At 44.8% G+C, this 19,291-nt stretch overlaps 1 protein-coding gene across 1 annotated transcript; it reads left to right on the top strand.

Annotated features, from left to right (window-relative positions):
• Nucleotides 1-11,026: 11,026 nt before the first annotated feature.
• On the top strand, nucleotides 11,027-18,399 carry SMIM19 (small integral membrane protein 19). The gene is made up of 3 exons (XM_073340281.2): nucleotides 11,027-11,233; nucleotides 14,057-14,181; nucleotides 17,531-18,399. Exons 1-3 carry the CDS (start codon nucleotides 11,091-11,093, stop codon nucleotides 17,593-17,595), a joined length of 333 nt encoding a protein of 110 aa, XP_073196382.1. The 5' UTR covers nucleotides 11,027-11,090; the 3' UTR covers nucleotides 17,596-18,399.
• The last annotated feature ends 892 nt before the right edge of the window (nucleotides 18,400-19,291 follow it).

Below are 19,291 nucleotides of genomic sequence, written 5' to 3'. Positions count from 1 at the left end.
TCTTCAAATAAGCTTAGAGGCCACCAGCACAGCTGCTAGAGCCTAGGGTGTGCCTTCCCCAATATGCCAGATATGGAGAATGTCCCTTTGGTGGAGAGCTCTTGGTCACTTGGGCAGACAAGAAAGTCCCAGTCTTCTCCTGGGCGAGAGAGCAGATCCACTCTGCCACCTTTAATCATTTGATCCAGGTCTGTGTTGAATAGTCCCTCCATTCCCACCAAGGGGCGAGCTGCTATAGAAAATACCCAGGACATAGGTGAGAGTCACCTAGACAACCCCAGCTTGCGCCCCAGAGCTGCTGGCCATCTTGGATGAGACGTTCTCTGCCAGGACCTGGTCTGCTGTGTTTGGGTTACAATTTATACCACAGTGCATGTGAGGAGAATGACTGGCAGGGCAGAGGGAAGGATTCTGAATGAACTACTGCCCCTTTCTGTCTCCATAGAAGCACCCAATGCCTATACAGTCTGTCTGGTTGGCAAAGTACGCGGAGCCAGGTTCCGCCTGTCTACAGGTTCATCTGTGTCCATGGTCTGATGGGGGCTTTGGACCAGACTGTAGATAGACAATCTCTATAGCAACCAGCACATTTTTATTTTTATAGAAGCTAGAACAGCTGTTTCCATGTCCCATCAACTTTCACACAGAGTTGAATAAAAACTGAGAAAGCAAGGTAGGATATGGCCCCATTTCATTCACTAGAGGCATTTTGTTAGCTGAAGTAATTTTAAAGTCCATGTTCCTCTGCATTTAATGACACAATAACTATTAATCGGTATCAAAAGTTCACAGTATGAGAGGGACACATACTTAGTGGCTTGTGTAGGCTGAGCTCATTGCACAGCCCAGGGGCACCCTGCATCCCTCCCAATAAGCCCCCTCTGCTCCCCCTCTATTTCAGGGACTCCATGCAACTCCCCGCAGTCTCCCCTCTGCCAGCAGCCTCTGTGTGCCCCCGTTCCCACCTTCCTCCATTCCGCCCTTTCCCAATGGTGGGCTCTGTCTGATTCCTCTTTCCCCCATAAGACAGTGGCACTGTGTGGCCCCGTTCTGCCATCTCCCCACACCAGGGCCTCCGTGTTCCCCCACACCCCATCAGCAGTTCTGTGCGCATGCCCATTCCCCCCAATACCCTTTCCCCATATGCTAGGAGGGGCTCTATCTGCCCCCCAGTTCTCCATCCCCCAATCTCCCCTCTACCAGGAGTTGCATGTCCCACCTTTCCCCGTCCCAAGCCAGGAGATGTGTGAATGGCCCCCTTTTCTGCATATGCCCCATCATTATTATTTCTTTTCTTCCTGACGGGAGACAAGTTATTCAGGGTTTCAACATGTTAAACTGTATTGGGCGGATAGGCAGAGCTGAGGTAGGAGCATTATTAAACTGGAGAGTGTTAATGGGTACTATCAGCTGGTTATTGGATCTACAGACAATTGATGAAGTTGTTGTTCTGCTAAAGACATGCCAGGGGCTCCATGTCCCCCATTTCCCCCTTTGGTTTTCTGATTTTCCCCCAAATCAATAGGATTCTGCCTACTGATGCCTAGAACTTTGCCTGATGTTTTGGGATTGATTGGATGTGGCATTCAGTAGTAACCATACTACAGACAGAGAAATGCTGTCAAGTTGAGTGAAAGACCTCGCTAGTTCACCCAATAAACCAAACCACAGATTATCTCTATGAAACAGAGGCTGTGGTGTTTCCGAGGTACTATAATTATTACGTTTGGCAGAATGCAATCATATACAGAATCTGTCTTTATGGCCGAAGTGTCTTACCAAGAGCTAAGAGTCCATGGGAACAAGAAAGCTTGAGGCAGAAACATCTCTTTACATTAAATAAAGCATACATTTGAGGTTTCCATCATAACAAATTATATGCTATGTGGGGCTTTTAACAAAAATGACTTTATGGTTTTATTCTAACTGAAATACCATATACTTGCAGTAACCACATGATTTAAAAAAAAATCACTCTGTGTTCTGATGTCTATAACCCAGTATTATTCAGGATGAAATTGTGGGTATATTTACATTGCAGTGATGCTTATAAATGGTTCAGGGTTTCCCACAAACAGTTTAGCTTCAGGTTACTCATACTCAATAAGGAATTCAATGCACACAAGGGATCTTTGATATATTCTTCAAATTAAGTTTTATAGACTTTTGCCAAGATTTTCAAAAATAAGAGCTTGAAAAGTTAGACTCCAAAGTCCATATTTTGAATTCTTAAGAACTGGCTTTTCAAAACTGCAGAGCGTTCACTAGGTTTGCTGGTATAGCTCATTCCAGACCCTCAAAGCAAAATATTGGTAAAAGTCCATTTTTGCTGATATAACTGTGTCTATGCTAAGGGTTTTTGCCAACACAGCTAAATCACTTGGGGATCACACACCAAGCCAATATAGCTATGCCGGCAAAAGTCTGAAGTGTAGACCTGACTCAACTCCCCCTGAAGTCAGCAAGAGTATTTCCATCCAAGTTAATGGGAGTTGGCTTTCATTTTTTAAAATATTGACCATAGAAATGTAGGGCTGGAAGAGACCTTGAGAAGTCATCTAATCCAGCTCCCAACGCTGAGGCAGGGCCAAGGAAACCTCGGCCATCTCTGACAGGCGTTTGTCCAACCTGTTCTTCAAAACTTCCAGTGATGGGGATTCCCCAACCTCCCTTGGAAGCCTGTTCCAGAGCTTAACTAGCCTTGTAGTTAGAAAGATTTCCTTAATATCCAACCTCGATCTCCCTTGCTGCCAATTAAGCCCATTACTTCTCCCTCCCATCAGTTTACAGCATCTTCACCAGAAGCGCTACAGTAGCACAGGTGGATTGGTGCAGCTGTGCTGCTGTAGTTGCTATAGTGTAGACATAGCCTGTGTCCTCACTGGGGCTGCACTCCCCAACATGTGTTAGTAGGACTTGTAGGGGCATATCCCATAGTGCTTTGTGCTACAGTAAACTGAGCGACTATGATTTTTTTCTAGTGAATTGTGGGAGAACTGGTCTATCCTGGGCACACAGGGGGAGTTATGGGAAGGCACTAGAGGAATATCAGCATCCTCACTGCAAAGTGGACTCGTTGTTATACCAATAAAATAAAAACCAGCAGGATCTTATTAAAGGGAAAAAGGCAAAATACCACATTTATTGTGAATACAGAAAGAATCATAGTAAGCAGTTAGTTATAGCTATAACATTCCATTCAATCTCATATTTATTCACACATTCATTCATACAAACACACACGCACAGGTTCTGCAAGGTTGTTATCATAGTTACCAGCCTTAGAGTTGCTCATGCCAAGCCACTGGCCAGGTGGCCTGGACATGAGGAGGGAGCAGGGCCTTGTCAGATGCTCATCTGATGCTCCTGGAAGTTGGTTTGCAGAATCAGACCCCAAAGTTCTCACTTTTTAGAGTCTATTTTTATAGGAATTTCTTCCTATGCCAGTCTATGGGAATTGCTTCATCATGCTGTTGCTGAATCAATCAGCAGATAGCACATTCCTGACGGCTCCGTGCTGCTAGATGTTATCTTGTTCTTTGGTTCTCCCATTCTTGAGGCTGTTGGGTGGATTCCAGTCTGCCCTCTAGGGGTCCTCTGGTTATTTCCACTTGATGCCTTCTTCAGCCGATGGACACTGGATTCTTAGGCTGGCACCTCCCTGATCATTCAGTTATTATCCACACCAAGCATCCATCCACATACATCCTCTATCTCTATTTTAATCACAATTGTTAATACAACAAAAGGGCAGGGAGTCTCTCGGTGTTGTTTCTGTTGTTAGAGTATTGCTTTGAGTCTCTCTCTCTGTGAATTGCTTTGAGAACAGACTCTGTCTTAGAATGTACTAACGCAGTTAGCAGCTTGCAAGTTTCACACAGAGAGGGAGAGAAACAGTACCAAAAACCAAGAGACCTCTTAATTAGTAATACCCTGGAATTTAAACTATGGGGAATCAAACTCATTTGTGATTTTAATACAGAATTTCTTTAATATGATCCAACATCGTTACCATCCTGAATGAAAGTACCCAGGCTCTAATCCACCCCCTACCTGGGCCAGTTAGCCCAGGTTGAAAGCACCACCACATGCAGATGAGAGGATTTTGTGTGTGGATGGTGGGGTGGGCAACAGCTGAGCAGGAGCTCTGGTTAACTCTGTGGTGAAGACAGGCTCAGTAAGATCTACAGATAGAAAGTACTATATAAGAGCAAGGGTTGTGTGTTTTGGTTTTAAATGTGAATTAAATCTGTTCAGCTGTGCCTGCTTCAGAGCTGTGCATGAATGAAAAATGACATCTCCCCCTATTGAAAATGGTTTAGCCTTGCAGCATGGTGCTGTGCTTCAAGGCAAAGTATTGGGTTGTCACATTGTATTTTCCAACAGTCATAACTTTGCACGGTAGAAATGTTTTGTCTTTTTCTGCAAACAAGGTTATTGTACTGAGAACATGATCAATTTAAATCTTATTACTTGTGTGACAGATATGGCAATTTCCTACAATATTGTTAAAAGACCGTATCATATTAAGTCTGTGTCTTATGGGCCAGGAATTGCTTGCAGCCTCTTTAGGGGGAAGATGTGAAACCTGGAAGTTCAAAAGACTACACTGAAAATGTGACAGACAGGTGTAGACTTCTGGTGCAATAAGTGTTAAGTGGATTTCCTGGGGAATCCGGAGGGTGATCTTAATGCAAATTCCCCAACTCCAATTATGCAAAACCTTAGCCTTTTGAAGTTCTGAGGAGAGGATTATTATTTGCTGATTACTTCTTACAGGAGGCCCAAGCTGTATAAAGAAACAGCTGATCTGCCTTGTCTCTCTTCTGGTCATGGATGTAAAACGGATGAACTTGTAACCACAGGGAAAGCCCAGTTTTGGGTTTTGAAGGACTAAAACTTAGGCTGAAGTTGGAGGTGACCTCTGGTATGCTTTTTTAGCATGTGTGTAGGTTCTAATGTTTTCTCTGTAATAATTTTATCTTAATAAATATGTTTGCTTAGAAAGGGCTGTGTGGGAATTTATAATGGTGTGCAGTACACTTGGTCGTAGCCCTTGGAGAGAAAGCAAAGCCCAGGCCCTGGCCTTTTTAGGCAGTCTGGCTTGCTGGGGATACCACAGCGTAAAGCCAGGTACTGACGGGGAGAGCCACATGAATGTTGATCCATGCCTCCCAAAAGTCTTACTAAAATCAAAGTATATCATGTCTAGTGCTTCCCACCCATCCACTAGGTCAGTAACCCTATAGAAGGAAATTAAGGTGGTTTGGCTTGATTTGTTCTTGACAAATCCATGCTGACTATTCCTTATAACCCTACTATCCTCCAGCTGCTTATAAATTGATTAACAATTTGCTCCAATATCTTTCCAGGTATTAAAGTTAGGCAGACTCATCTATAATATGTCTGTTAATATGGCTAAATTAAACGTATACATCTGGAAACAAAGAATGCAGGCCATACTTACAGGATGGCGGACTCTATCCTGGGAAGTAATGACTCTAAAAGAGATTTGGGGGTTATAGTGAATAATCAGCTGTACATGAGCTCCGGGTGTGACACTGTGGCCAAGAGCTAATGCAATCGTAGAATGCCTAAAGAGGGGAGTCTCGAGTGGGAGTAGTCAGATTACTTTACCTCTGTATTTTGCAAGGGTGTGACTGCTGCTGGAACACTGTTTCCAGTTCTGGTACCCACAATTCAAGAAGGATGCTCATAAATTGGAGAGGGTTCAGAGAAGAGCCATGAGAATAATTAAAGCATTAGAAAATATTTCTTATAGCGACAGACTCAAGGAGCTCAATCTATTTATCTTAACAAAGAGAAGGTTAGGGGTGACTTGATTACTATCTACACAGGGAATAAATATTTAATAATGGGCTCTTCAGTCTAGCAGAGAAAGGTCTAACCGGATCAAATGGCTACAAGTTAAAGCTAGACAAATTCAGATTGAAAATAAGGTGTACATTTTTAACAGTGAGGGTAATTAACCACTGGAACAATTTACCAATGCGTGTGTTAGATTCTCCCTAACTGACAATTTTTAAATCAAGATTGGATTATTTTTCTAAAAGATGTGCTCTAGAAATTATTTTGTGACAGTTCCATGGCCTGTGTTATACGGGAAGTCAGACGAGATCCGAGATTCTCAATCTGTGGTCCGCAAGCTCTATTCAGGTGGTCCGTGGATAGTTCCCTCTAAGGTGCGCGTCTGGGCGGCCGCACACAAGAGAATGAAGGGCCACCCACATAATTAGGTGCCTGGACGCTGGAGAAGATGCACATGTAAGGTGAGGTAGTGGCCTTGGGGGGAATAGGGGGTACGTGGGAGGGGGCAGTGGAGTAAGAAGAGGGGGTGGGGGGAATTTGGGACGTGCAGGGCTGTGGTGGCCAGAGAAAAAGGTGACTTTCCCCAGCTCAGGGGCTGCTGTGGCGGGGGAGAGACCCCCCTCCTTCCCAGCCCCAGCTCGGGGGCTGCCATGGTGGTGGAGAGGGCACATCCATCACATTAGAAAGGTAAGACTACTGATATTAAAAGATAAGTTGTGTGCTTTTATTTGTAGAACAAAAAAAGTTTATTAAGTTTTTTTATATATAGCGCTTTTATCCAAAGCACTTTACAATAGTTAGCTAACAGTACAAACAACATTTGGAAAGATCATTAAGTGGTCTGCCGAGACCCTCAGCAATTTTCAAGCAGTCCATGGAAAAAAAAAGTTTCAGAACCACTGGACTAGGTGATCATAGAAGATTAGGGTTGGAAGAGACCTCAGGAGATCATCTAGTCCAACCCCCTGCTCAAAGCAGGACCAACCCCAACTAAATCATCTCAGCCAGGGCTTTGTCAAGCTGAGCCTTAAAAACCTCTAAGGAAAGAGATTCCACCACTTCCCTAGGTAACCTGTTCCAGTGCTTCACCACCCTCCTAGTGAAATCGTGTTTCCTGATATCAAACCTAGACCTCCCTCACTGCAACTTGAAACCATTGCTCCTTGTTCTGTCATCTGCCACCACTGAAAACAGTCGAGCTCCATCCCCTTTGGAACCCCCCTTCAGGTACTGAAGGCTGCTATCAAATCCCCCCTCATTCTTCTCTTCTGCGGACTAAACAAGCCTAGTTCCCTCAGCCTCTCCTCGTAAGTCATGTGCCCCAGCCCGCTCATCATTTCTGTTGCCCTCCGCTGGACTCTCTCCAATTTGTCCACATCCCTTCTGTAGTGGGGGGCCCAAAACTGGATGCAATACTCCAGATGCGGCCTCACCAATGCCGAATAGAGGGGAATAATCACTCCCCTTGATCTGCTGGCTACTAATGCAGCCTAATATGCCGTTAGCCTTCTTGGCAACAAGGGCACATTGCTGACTCATATCCAGCTTATCATCCACTGTAATCACAATGGTTCCTTCTTCTCTTGAATCTATACTGAGGGAACTCTCTGGGTCAGCTAAGCTAGCTTTGAAGTCTCTTCACAGCAGTTGAGCTGCTATAAAGAAGCTGCAGCAGGCCCCAGACTCAGGGCCTACATCTCCAAAACCCCTATGGGGAAAGCCCTGTGGGGGTGGGGGGAGAACAACAGCTCCCATATGGCAGGTTCCATGTTGTTTCACTGAAGGAGAGTTGCCACATGCTGCAGGTCTGGGAAGAAGGCTTTCTGAGGATAGGCCTACACCGTAAAGGAAAACCCGCAGGTCTACGGTCCCAGAGCTCAGACTCCAGCCCCTTTCCTGCCACCAATAGCAACATATAATGCTACTAATCACAAAACTGTGTGTGTGTGTGAGAGAGAGAAAGGGGAGACAGAAACCTGCTTTTTTGGCTGCAGGAGGGGTGTAGAAACAGGCCCTTAAAGATAATTAGTGTTACATTAAATTAATTCAAACCCCAAAAACAGTACATTGAGAAGCAGTGTAGACCAGTGGGTAGGGTACAGGACTGGGAGTCAAGTCAAGAGACCTGAGTAATATTTCCAGCTCCACCACTGACCTCCTGTGTAACCTCAGGTCAGTCACTTCCACCTCTCTGCACTTGTTTCATCTCCCACCTTTGTCTTGTCTATTTAGACTGTAAAGCCCAGATCCTCAGAGGGAATCAATGGGACAGGCACCTACAACTCTTTGTGGTAGGGACTGTCTCTTACCATGTATTTATCAACACCCAGCACAATGGAGCCCCGATCTCAATGAGGGCCTATAGGAATTAGTGAAAAACAAATGACAAAAACAAAATCGAGGGAACAAAAATTGTTCTTTTTATTCCTTATATCTCCCTTTACAGATCACAAGGACCTTGTCTTGGCAAGCTATCGTAAGACAGTTAGCAAGAGATTTTAACAAGTTGGTAAAAAGAAAACAAGACCCCCTAGAACACTGCAATTCAGTGAGAAACTGTTTAAATTTCCTGTGAATCAGTGTTTAACTGTTTTAAATAAAGTTTGCGAGATGATAAACTCCCCTTAGTAGTTTACCCAGCAGTCTAACTGGATGCTATTATGCTTTAATGAAATGTAATTATGCCTAACTGGTGTTCTTTAGCTCTTGTTCCCCATGCTGCGTGGGCAACATCACTCTTCCCAGGAAGCAGATACCAGTCTCTATTTCTTTGGTATATAGCAAGCTTTATAATTTTTATTCTGAGATGTGTTAGTTTTAACTTGTCTCAGGTTCATAGCCTACTGATTCAGTAGAAACATTTTGAAACAGGCAGTGGAGGCAGAGGGAGTCTTAACTTTTCACTGAAAAGTAAGCATGTGCTTACTTAAGATGAACTTAAGTCCATGCTTAAGTGTCTTCCAGAATGTGGTCCTGGATGGAGACAATGCCATAATCATCCATGTCGTCTTTGTCAGCTCCAGGCTGGATTACTGCCGTGTATCCTACTTGGTGCAAAATGTAGCAGCCCTCTGATAGCCTGATCTTGTGCCCACTGAAGTCAACGGCAAGGCTTCCATTGAGTTTAATCGAGCAGGCTCAGACAGTGGCTTAGTTGTGCTTTATGGCAGGACCATATTACCTCAGTGCTCCCTGTTTTCTAATTCACTTCCACTTCTAGCTTAGAGAATGAAAACCATTTAAGTGTTGGAGTTTGGGGAGCTTTCACTCTTAGTGTTTTACTCAGGCAACTGAGAGCAGCTGGGATGTTCGTACTAGTAAATCTGAGCTGTGTACACTTGCCTGTTCTTGGCGGAGGGCATCTGGCTCCAGAACCTGCTTGGTCTGATACAGCACAGGTTAGTTGACTTTCCAGGAATGTTAGTGCCTTTCTGGTCAGGCAGGCTTCTTCCAAATGGATGGGTTGAGAGCACTTTGGCTGTCTTGCTCTGCCATGAGCCTGGGCTGCATTTCACCTAGTTATTCCTATATTGAACCCAAGAGCCTGTGTTTAGCTAAAGTCTTTCTAGAAGATATGCATCAAGTCTTGACTTGAAGATCTAGAGATCTACTACATCCAATGGTTAATCACCCTCACTGTTAACAATTTCTGCTTTATTTTTAATTTGAATTTGTCTTGCTTCAGCTTTCAGCCATTGTTTCTTGTTCTGCCTTTCTCTACTAGATTAAAGAGCCCCTTTGTACCTAGTATTTTCTCCCTATGAAAATACTTATACACTGTAATTAAATCACCTGTCAATCTTTTTAATAAGCTAAACAGATTTGGTTCTTTAAGTCTCTTACTGTAAGGCATGTTCTCCAGTTCCCAAATAATTTGTATGGTAAACTCTCTCCAATTTTTCAACAGCCTTTTTAAAATGTGCACACCGGCACTGGACATATTTCAATATCTGACTCACCAATGCTGTATACGTAAGTAAAAGCTCCTCCCTACTCCCCATTTATACATTAGCTGTTTTTGCCACAGCATTGTACTGGGAGCTCATGTTGTTGCTTGTCCAGTATGACCCCTAATTTTTGTAGAATCACTGTTTTCCAGAGTTTAGTCTTCCATTTTGCAAGTAAGACCTTGTATTTGGTTGCATTAAAATATATCTCTGTATAATTGCCCTATCCTCATCATATTTTACCCTTCCACCAATCTGTGTCATCTGCAAATATTATTAGCAGTGATTTTATATTTACTTCCAAATAATTGATACAACGGTTGCACAGTCAGTCCTAGAACCAATGGAACCACTCTAGAAACACACCCATTCAATGGTGATTCTCCACCGACTACTTTTTGAAATCGGTCAGTTAGTTCCTAACCCATGTCACATGTGCTTTCTTGTTGCTGTACAGTTCTGATTTTAATGAGAATGCCATGCCGTACTCGGTCAAATGCCTTACAGAAGTTTAAATCGTTTACGTCTATGCATTTACCTTTATCAACCAAACTTATAATCTCATGAAAGAAGGAAGAAAAGGAGGACTTGTGGCACTTTAGAGACTAACCAATTTATCTGAGCATGAGCTTTCGTGAGCTACAGCTCACTTCACCGGACGCCTGCTCAAAGCTCATGTTCAAATAAATGGGTTCGTCTCTAAGGTGCCACAAGTCCCCCTTTTCTTTTTGCGAATACAGACTAACACGGCTGCTGCTCTGAAACATGAAAGAATGAGATTCCTCTTGGTTTTTTACACCCTAACTGTACGGCTCTTATGTTTCAATGAAATATAATTATGCCTCACGGCCGAGTATGCTTTCACTCCTTTCCCATGCTCTGTGGTGGAGCTATTCACTCCCATGCTGCAAAGGCCACATTTTTTATTTTTTTTATTTTATTTTTTTGGTTAACAAGGATTGGGTTTGTGAGCTGTATGCTGACACAGCGAAGTCCGCCCTGTCTGCCACTCGCCTGGCGCGACGCTCTTGCTGAGTCGTGATTGCTGGGGCTGGAGGCCCTTGGGCTCACCGTGAAAGCGTTAAGCAGGGAGGGCCTCAAGAAATCATCGAATCCCGCCCCCCCCATGCTGAGGCAGGACGAGCTACCCCCGGAGCATCCTCCTACGGGCGCCCGTGACAGGCAGGAGCCCCGCCCCTCCGCGCGCGCGCGCGCGCGGGCCCCCGCCTAGCCCCGCCCCCCGGAAGTGATGGCTGAACCCGTGCGCTCACGGCCCGGGGGGGGGGGAGCCCGGGTTGCGTGGCCGGGCGCCCTATGGCGGCGGTAGGAGCCGGAGCCGGAGCCATGAGCGACAGCGGCGCCCTCGACTACTCGGTGCACGAGGCCTGGAACGAGGCCACCAACGTCTACCTGCTGGTGGTGCTGGCCAGCCTGGCGCTGCTGGTCTACGCCCGCCGGTGAGGGGGACCCCTGGCCGGCCTCCGCCCTGGGCCCGACTCGCACGGGGCGGCCCCAGGGCCCCGAGCCGCCAGGGCTGCGGTCGGAGCGACCCGCCCGCACGGCGCACTGCCCCCGGGGAGGGGCGGCCTGGCCTGCCTGCCTGCCCTGCTCAGCTGGGCCTCTCCGCGGCGGGCGGGCTGCACCCAGGCACCTGGTCCTCCTGGGGGATTTCTGTGCCCCCCACCCCCCCAAAATTAAAAATTCTCCACAACGTATTTTAAAATTCTGCATATTTTATTTGTCAAACATCCTGTCTCCCGCCAGTTTTAATTAGTTGGGTAATGTATTTCCAAATACCTGTCTGCAAGTATGTTATGCAAAAATGCAGACAAAAAAATTAAAAAAAGATTCAGGAAATGGTTGCTTGACAAATAGATTCCTGCCTAGGCAGATTAATACAGAACTTTCCGCAATAATCCGTGTAGACTACAATAGGGAAATCTATTTCCTGCACCCCTCAGAAGGAGTACAAAGTCTTTGGGGAGCCGTGGTAATGGAGGAGCTCAGGGACGGGACAGGAAAGGAGGCTGGGAGTAAACCTGTAGAGTTGTTGGATGTGGGTGGGAGAAGTATTGAACAGTTTTTTTAAGGGAGGGAAGGATTGTTGGGGAGCATCCACCATGTAGACTCTGGCTGACCCCCTAGCCTCTCCCATTCAGTCATGCATATGTGCCCCTTTCCCTGTGTGTCCCTGCAGTCCTCCTCCCTTGCAGCCCCTAGCTCAATGCTGTCCCCTCACTAGCTTCTGGATCCGTGCCTCAGTCTGTCTTCCCCCCTCTAGCCCTTCTGAACCTGCGTTCGCTGTAGACTCGCAAGGGCAGCGCAGGCATGTGGGGAGAGGCGGCCCTACCCCAGCCCAGCCCCACCAGAGCTGCTGTGGAGAGGAGCCCTGGCCCAGGCCCGCGGGAGCTGCTGGGGAGAGGCACCCTTCACCTCATCCCGAGCTCCTGTGGCGAGAGAGGGCTGGGGGGAGTCCTCTCTCCCCACTGCAGCCCTGGGGCTGTCTGCACCCCAAATCCCTCATCTCTGGCCCCACCCTAGTGCCTGCACCCCAACCCTCTGCTCCAGCCCTGAGCTGCCTCCTGCACCCCCAGCCAGTGCTCCCTTTCTCTCGCATCCCAACCCTCTGCCCCATCACTTCCATACTGGTACACATAACAAAATTCATTCTGCCACACAGATGTACAAAATTAGAGGGAACACTGTTCTGAACCCCATTCTGTGATCCTCGAGCAGTTCCCTGTGCCCTGCTCTGTCCCTCCCTGCCTCCTCACTGCTGTGGGGAATGCAGCCTCTCCAGCTGGACCTGCTGTGGGGAATGCAGCCTCCAGCTGGCTGCCCTCTGTTCTAGCACCACAGCGGCCCCTGGTGGGTGAAAGGCATAACTTCAGCGCCTGTCTGGCAGAATCTATATTCTGTGGAGAAAAAAATAATCCGTGGGACCATGAATTCTGTGAGTGTGCAGTGGTGCACAATTCCCCCAGGAGTAACATGGATCCAGCAGAGCCACTGGCTCCCTTAAATTAATACTCTGAATCCCATACGCTCCTCCTGCTCCTCCAGTTCCTTGCTGTGGCACTTCCTTGTTCCTAGCATGATTTCCATCCTGGGCAGCAGGTTACACCATTGTCAGTGTAATCTGTGACATAGCAGCAACAACACCTTGCTAAAGGTGACTCTCTGCCATATAGCAACAGAGGTGCTAACATGGCTTCCCTGGATGCTGTGAACAAGACTTCAATAGAAAGGATAGGGAGGATCTAGAAGATCCCAAGAAGAAACAGATGTGTCAGTAGAATTGAGGTTTAGGGAGGGCAGTTTTTCTTTCTTATGTCTTGAGGCCTGTGTTTTAGTTTGATGCTTTTGGTACTTTAGTAAAGAGAATTAGTGTGCTGGCTTAGTACAGTCTTTGTAACCGGTGAGAGACAACTGTTGGAGAGGGGAGACAAATTGGTCTCCTGCCACTCATCTACTTGCCCAGCACCGTTAAGTCTAATTGATGTAGTGATTTAATGTACAGGAGTGGGAGTTATCACTAATGGCCTCTTATTTAAAATCTCATCTACCATCCCTCTCTGTTTCTGAATATTTCAGCTGGAGAATAGGGGAGAGGATAGGGCATAATTTATCGTCTTTTATATTATTCTTCCTTCAATGTGATTAATGCCTGTGCTTCTCTCTCATGGATCAATGCCTGTGCATCAGTGGATCAAAATACTCCAGACGAGTGTGTTGGAAGTTGAGTATTTATTTAAGAGTAACAGTGTTCTGCTAGCTTCAGTGGTTTGTGTGACCTCCCATTCCTTTATCTGATGCAGGTAGGACTGGAGTTTGCGCTAGCATTCGGCTGAATTATGCATAGGGCAGAAACAGAGAAGGGACACAGTGGTAAAGGGAAAGGGGCAAGAGCGGTACTGAAAAAGGAGAGTGGGGAAGGGATAGAGCATGGACAAAGAGGAAGATGATTAGGGATTTCATCCAGAAGCAGCACGATTGGTGAGGTAGGGACAAAACCTCCTGTTGCAAAGGGGAGGGGTGTTATGGAGCAAAGCAGCAATGAGCGTTCTCCTGGGAACGGCTACTGACTCGCTTTTAATAGCACCTGCCATCCTTCTTAGGATACTCTTCAATGAGAAAAAGTGTGTTACTTCAATTAAAATATGTGCTCAAGGTAGTCTTTTAATAATTAGCTTCTAAATAAAGACGCTGGAAGATACTCTTTTTGAAATACTTCGAAATATTGTGTTGCAGGTTATTTATTATTTCTTTCTATATTTTAGGAATAAAAGGAAGATCATGCGAATATTCACAGTGCCTCCTACAGCAGAGGCACCGTCAGAGCCAAACTTCTATGACAATATGAAAAAAATCCGCTTAAGACAACAATTAGAGATGTATTCTATCGGTAAGATCGTGCTCTGTCCTCTGAGATGTTCAGATTCCTGAACAGTCAAAGAAAGATGCATGTTTTAAAATAGAGTAAATATTTCGACACTATAGCCCTTTGTAGAACAAAACCCAGAATCTTACACTGAGCTATTTGGTGCAAGGTTCTACGTTGTCAGAAACTAACAATTATGGAAAATGTAAGGGCCTAGTTCTGTCCTCACACATGTGTTAACTCTCATGTAAGGCTCTCATCCTGAAGTATGGTAACTTCAGTGGGCCTCTATGGGAATTCACCATGTGCAGCACGTTGCAGAATCAGGCCCCTCCTGTATGGGTATTTTAGTTGTCAACAATGAATCTAATATGGCAAGTAGAAATAGCTCTTAAGGCAAGAAGGGACCATTATGATCATCTAGTCTGACCTCCAAATACGAACGTTCAGCAGAAGTATTTATAACTGCAGAGAGCTCAAGGTGGGATTTTTATAGGCTCTCAGCATTGGCCTAACTTTGCTTCCATGGAAGATTTATTATTTTATGTGTATTATTTATGTGTAGCAGCAGTTCCCAATTCTTTATTACAATACCAGCTGTATCTGTTCAGATGGCACAAGCGGGGGGGGGATCTGGCCGTAAATGGTCATCAGGGAATTTCCCTGGTGTTGGGCAACTCTTCATTGGCATGTAGCTGTCAGAGCTGCACTAGCCACCCCCACATTGTCTTAGGAGGCAGTGTGGCAGAGCAGAGCTCCAAGTGGCTGCTCTAACTGACACTTGGCCCATTTCAGGCACACCCTCAGAATCTGAGCCTCAACAAGCTCCCCCACCCCAATGAGCAATAACGATACACAGTTGTGGAAGGGTAGATGATGAAGAAAAATCTAGTGCTTTTGAGTCCTGGTGTTTAAAAGGTGGTTTCAATTCTAAAATCAGGCCACCATCTCATCTATGAATGAGCAAGGAAGGACAGGATCACATCTCCCATATCCTACTGTCCTTTTGGTGTGGGAATTTTTAGTGTCCCACAAACTAAGAAATAAGAATGGCCATACTAGGTCAGACCAATAGCCCATCTAGCTCAGTATCCTGTCTTCTGACAGTGGCCAATACCAGATGCTTCAGAGGAAATGAGCAGACTAGGGCAATTATCGAGTGATCCATCCCGTGTCATTCAGTCCCAGCTTCTGGCGGTTAGAGGTTTAGGGAACCCAAAGTATATGGTTGCAGCCCTGATCATCTTGGCTAATGGCCATTGATGGGCCTACGTATTGTGAGTTACTTTCTTGGTAAGGAACAGCATGATTGCAGACTGGCTGAACTGATCTTTGTGGTGAACTCACTCACTGATCGATGGTTCCTAAATTGAGTGGGTGGGTCAGTGTATGTCATGTTCTCTGGTTAATGGGTTCCTATGCTCCTCTGAGCACTTACCTTTTAGAAGTTCTTGTTTTATGGGGAAAAGATTCTGTTTCTAGAAAACTCTTCAGCACTTTCTGGTGGTGGTATACCTTTACTTACATACTGCTACCCCTCCCCCCCACCCCGCTTAGCTGGAGAATGATGGGATATTTCCATAGTAGATGTGTGGTATTTATCATGATGGTTCTGGGAGCGGTTTATGTACCCCAAATTGGTGCCGGAAAACTGCAATTGGTGGGTTAATTTTTGTTCATTGATCCTTTGGGTGCTATTTTTCTCTTTCTGTGGAGACCTCTTTGAACTTTGTAGCCTCCAAGAGGGGGATTATTTTACAACTGGCGCGACAGGTGGGGTGGGTGGAATTATTTTCATAAGGTACAAGTTGTAATAGATCCTCGTCACCTTCTAGCTGCTTTCCTTGCAGAGTTGGAGATATGTTTGATATGTTGATACTCCAAACTTCCATGGCAGCTAGAAGCATCAGGGAGCCCACTACTGGGAGCTAGAATCCTTCAAAATTCTTCAGGTATGGGAGTTTTTCAGCTGGTTCAGCTGGAAGTGCAAAACCAAAGTGTGTGCATCTATTACAGTTTATACCTTCTGAAAAGGCTTGTTAGAAGAAAGTAAGTATTTTTAGGCTCTTCTCACCCTATAGTGCTTATGCATTAATTTTTATATTTTTAAATACCATCTACAGTAATAAAATATACCATATGTGTGCAATAGTATAGCTAGAGTTGCTTGGGGGAACCATAACTTTGCATTGTTTCCTTATAACTTCTAAGTATATATAAATTGGCAGCATAGGTTTTGCCAGGACTGTCTCGGTGGGTCAATGGCAGTAAGTCTGAGCAATGTCATCACAGGAGATGGCCCCTGAAAGGTGTATCCATTGGGATAGTCATTGGGGAGAAATTTGACTAAAGGTATTGAGCCGTTATGGATCTGCACTGACCTATTGGAGAAGTTCAGAAGCAGCCTTCATCCTGCATTCTGCTGTGTACATCTGATGCTGATAGTAGCTTCTGCTTTCAAATCACTGCCCAATAATGCCACTTCTGCTCACTGGCAACTGGATACCTCAGCAGACTGGAATAGATACAGTTTCTCACCACTATGAGTTTTGCTAGTATTTTCATTGCTTTTGAAGATATAGAGGTAATTGTTTAGAAAAACTTAGGGAGATCCTATCCCCTTTCTGTTCACATTTCTGACTGAAAGATTTCAGGATGTATCCCAGATGTTTCCCTTCCCATCTAGGGTGACAACTCTCCTTTCCATCTCCCCTGTCTTTCATTAGGATATCTTAAGTCTGGGTTTCCAGAACATGTGAGCTGGATTGAGTGCCCAACTCTCCCACTCCTTCTGAAGTTATGGGCTGTCTTTATAGTTTATCTCAGGCTGAGATACTTTGCTTCATGGTCACAACTGGCATATTAGAAGCGGCTTAAATCGAGTTTATTACCCAGGTAGTTTCCACTGGGTAATAAACTTGGCCAATCCTTTTTTTCTTAGTAGTCTCTAGAGCTTTTTAGTCACAGAGAGCGGGACTATATTCTAAATAGCTAGAATCTGTTACAAGTTGTAACAGATTCATTCATGCCCACACAACCTTCCCAGCAGTGTTGTGTATATATATTTGCATCCTTTACTGTTGTCTTCAATTCCGAAATAACAAATGGTGGCATTAAGGGTTGTTCTACTTAAACTGACGGGGTGTAACATAACATCTGATTTCTGTTGAGTAGTTACTGCCTCCAAATTTAATGAATTGGAAATTTTGTGAAATCAGTAGTTTTCCTTCAGTGAAACATTTATTTAAATTACAGACCAAGACTGGTCTTCTACCAGAGCTAGTCTTTCTATTAAACCCACCTTCCCAGTGATCACCATGCCTTTATAGAGTATAAGGGATAACAATTTAATTATGTTTTAACTCTTTTCCAGCAAGGAAGTATGACCAGCAGCCGCCACAGAAACAGACTGACAGCGTACAACTCTCAATGGAATGAAGTCTCAAATTGTGAGAATTCAAGCAATTTTCACAGTGCTGATAATGACAGGAGAGTTGGTATGGAGTCATTTTCAAAGGAACTTTAATGGCATATGTTTTTTAAAAAATTCTCTCCTATAAATATATTTCTTGGAAACTTTTCTTTGGGCCTGTTTAGGTACTTACTGAACATCTGCTGATTCTTTAAAAATGAAAGCACCTAATATGTTCCAGTCTTGCTCAAAGAAACACTTGAGGGAAGATGGCTGTAGTCCATAATAAAGAGATGTTCAGCATGTTCCAGTGGTTTCCACTGTTGCCAATACTTCGGTGATCAGCTCCTTTGCTGAACAGGAGTATTTTTGCAACATGGCAATAGAGGACATTGGGCTTATTGGGTAAGTTTCTACTGTCTGTCTCCTCTGATGATGGTTTCTTAGGGGAGCACATGGAAAAGTCAGGCAGTGCCTATGTGCCTGAACATTGCCAAGTTTTATGTCTCATTTGAACACCACTGGCTTCTGCTGTCAGGGAACACAGAACATTTACAATACATGCAATTGTGCTCCTGTAAATTCATAGCTGAAGTGAATAGCTCTTGAGAGCCAGAATTGTATATCATTGGCCTTATTGGAGAGAAAAAGTGAAATTTTCATCTGTACAGCGAGCATAATTATAATACTGTACCTCCATGTTGAAGCTTTAATGAAAGCTCAGATCAGGAGGATGGTAGATAAGTCTTGTTTGCTAAAGAACTGTATATTGTAATGCTGTAGTAAAGATTATTAAAATAGAGAGGAACCCAATAAACCAGCTAACTAAGTGAGGACTCCCCCTGGAGCACTTATTGCCTGTTCTTTTCATTCCCTCTGGAGCACCTGGCATTGGTCAGTGTTGGAAGATGGACCATTGGTCTGATCCAGTATGGCCGTTCTTATGTCCTCCCCCAGTCCCAGGGGCAATTATCAGCCAGTGCAGACTGGTGAGTTTTTGGTCTCTTAGAATCAGATTAGGACAGAAAATCTGACTCGTATCCTTTAATATACGATAGTAGAGCTGTATAAACTATAATCTATGCAGACGGAGAAATAATACATAGGGAGCGATAGAGGAAGGAAATGCTGATTCTGACAGGAAAAATGCAGCCTAACACATCTGTAGAATAATATTCAGTGGGAGGGAAAGTTAAACTTGTAAACATGTAGGATATCAGAGAAATTAGAGATTGAAGAAACCTATTAGGTTATTTATGTCTGTCCTTCTGCTAGTGAAGGATTGTATTTATACTAAAGTTTCTACTTGTAAATTTCAAGTGGTGGATCTTCCTTTGGAAGATTAGTCAATAATAACAGATCTCATGTTGGGAAGTTTCTCCTAATTTTCAGCCTTAATTTCCCCTTCTTAAAGTACTCCTGGATATGTGAAATACTGTTTTTTGTATTGTCTTTTAATTGGTTTACTGGCATTTAATAGTAAAATACATATTGAACGGAAGTTGACTGACGAGCTTTTCTGAGAAATTTTCTTGGCTACAAGGGGCTTTGGGGGACACAAGCCTGGAGTTGGCAGCCCCCGAGTTACGCTTACTCGCCCCGCAGCGAGCCGGGTAGATCTCCTCGATCCTGGCGGCGGCGGCGGGGTGGCTGAGTGCAGACCGAACTCCCTGCCCTGGCCGGGCCAGAGCTTCACCGCCGAAGCCGGGAGCGCAGGGGGCT

The sequence above is a fragment of the Lepidochelys kempii genome, chromosome 4 (assembly GCF_965140285.1).
Source record: "Lepidochelys kempii isolate rLepKem1 chromosome 4, rLepKem1.hap1, whole genome shotgun sequence".
Classification (NCBI taxonomy): Eukaryota; Metazoa; Chordata; order Testudines; family Cheloniidae; genus Lepidochelys; species Lepidochelys kempii.
Note: the sequence above shows the minus strand (reverse complement) of the source record. Positions and strands in the feature narration are given on the sequence as shown.

Bases quoted from the DNA above. Each gene is read 5' to 3' on its own strand.
- SMIM19 (XM_073340281.2), top strand. From the start codon at position 11,091: ATGGCGGCGGTAGGAGCCGGAGCCGGAGCCATGAGCGACAGCGGCGCC. The intron at 11,234-14,056 runs GTGAGGGGGACC...TCTATATTTTAG, and splicing joins CTGCTGGTCTACGCCCGCCG to GAATAAAAGGAAGATCATGC. The intron at 14,182-17,530 runs GTAAGATCGTGC...ACTCTTTTCCAG, and splicing joins ATTAGAGATGTATTCTATCG to CAAGGAAGTATGACCAGCAG.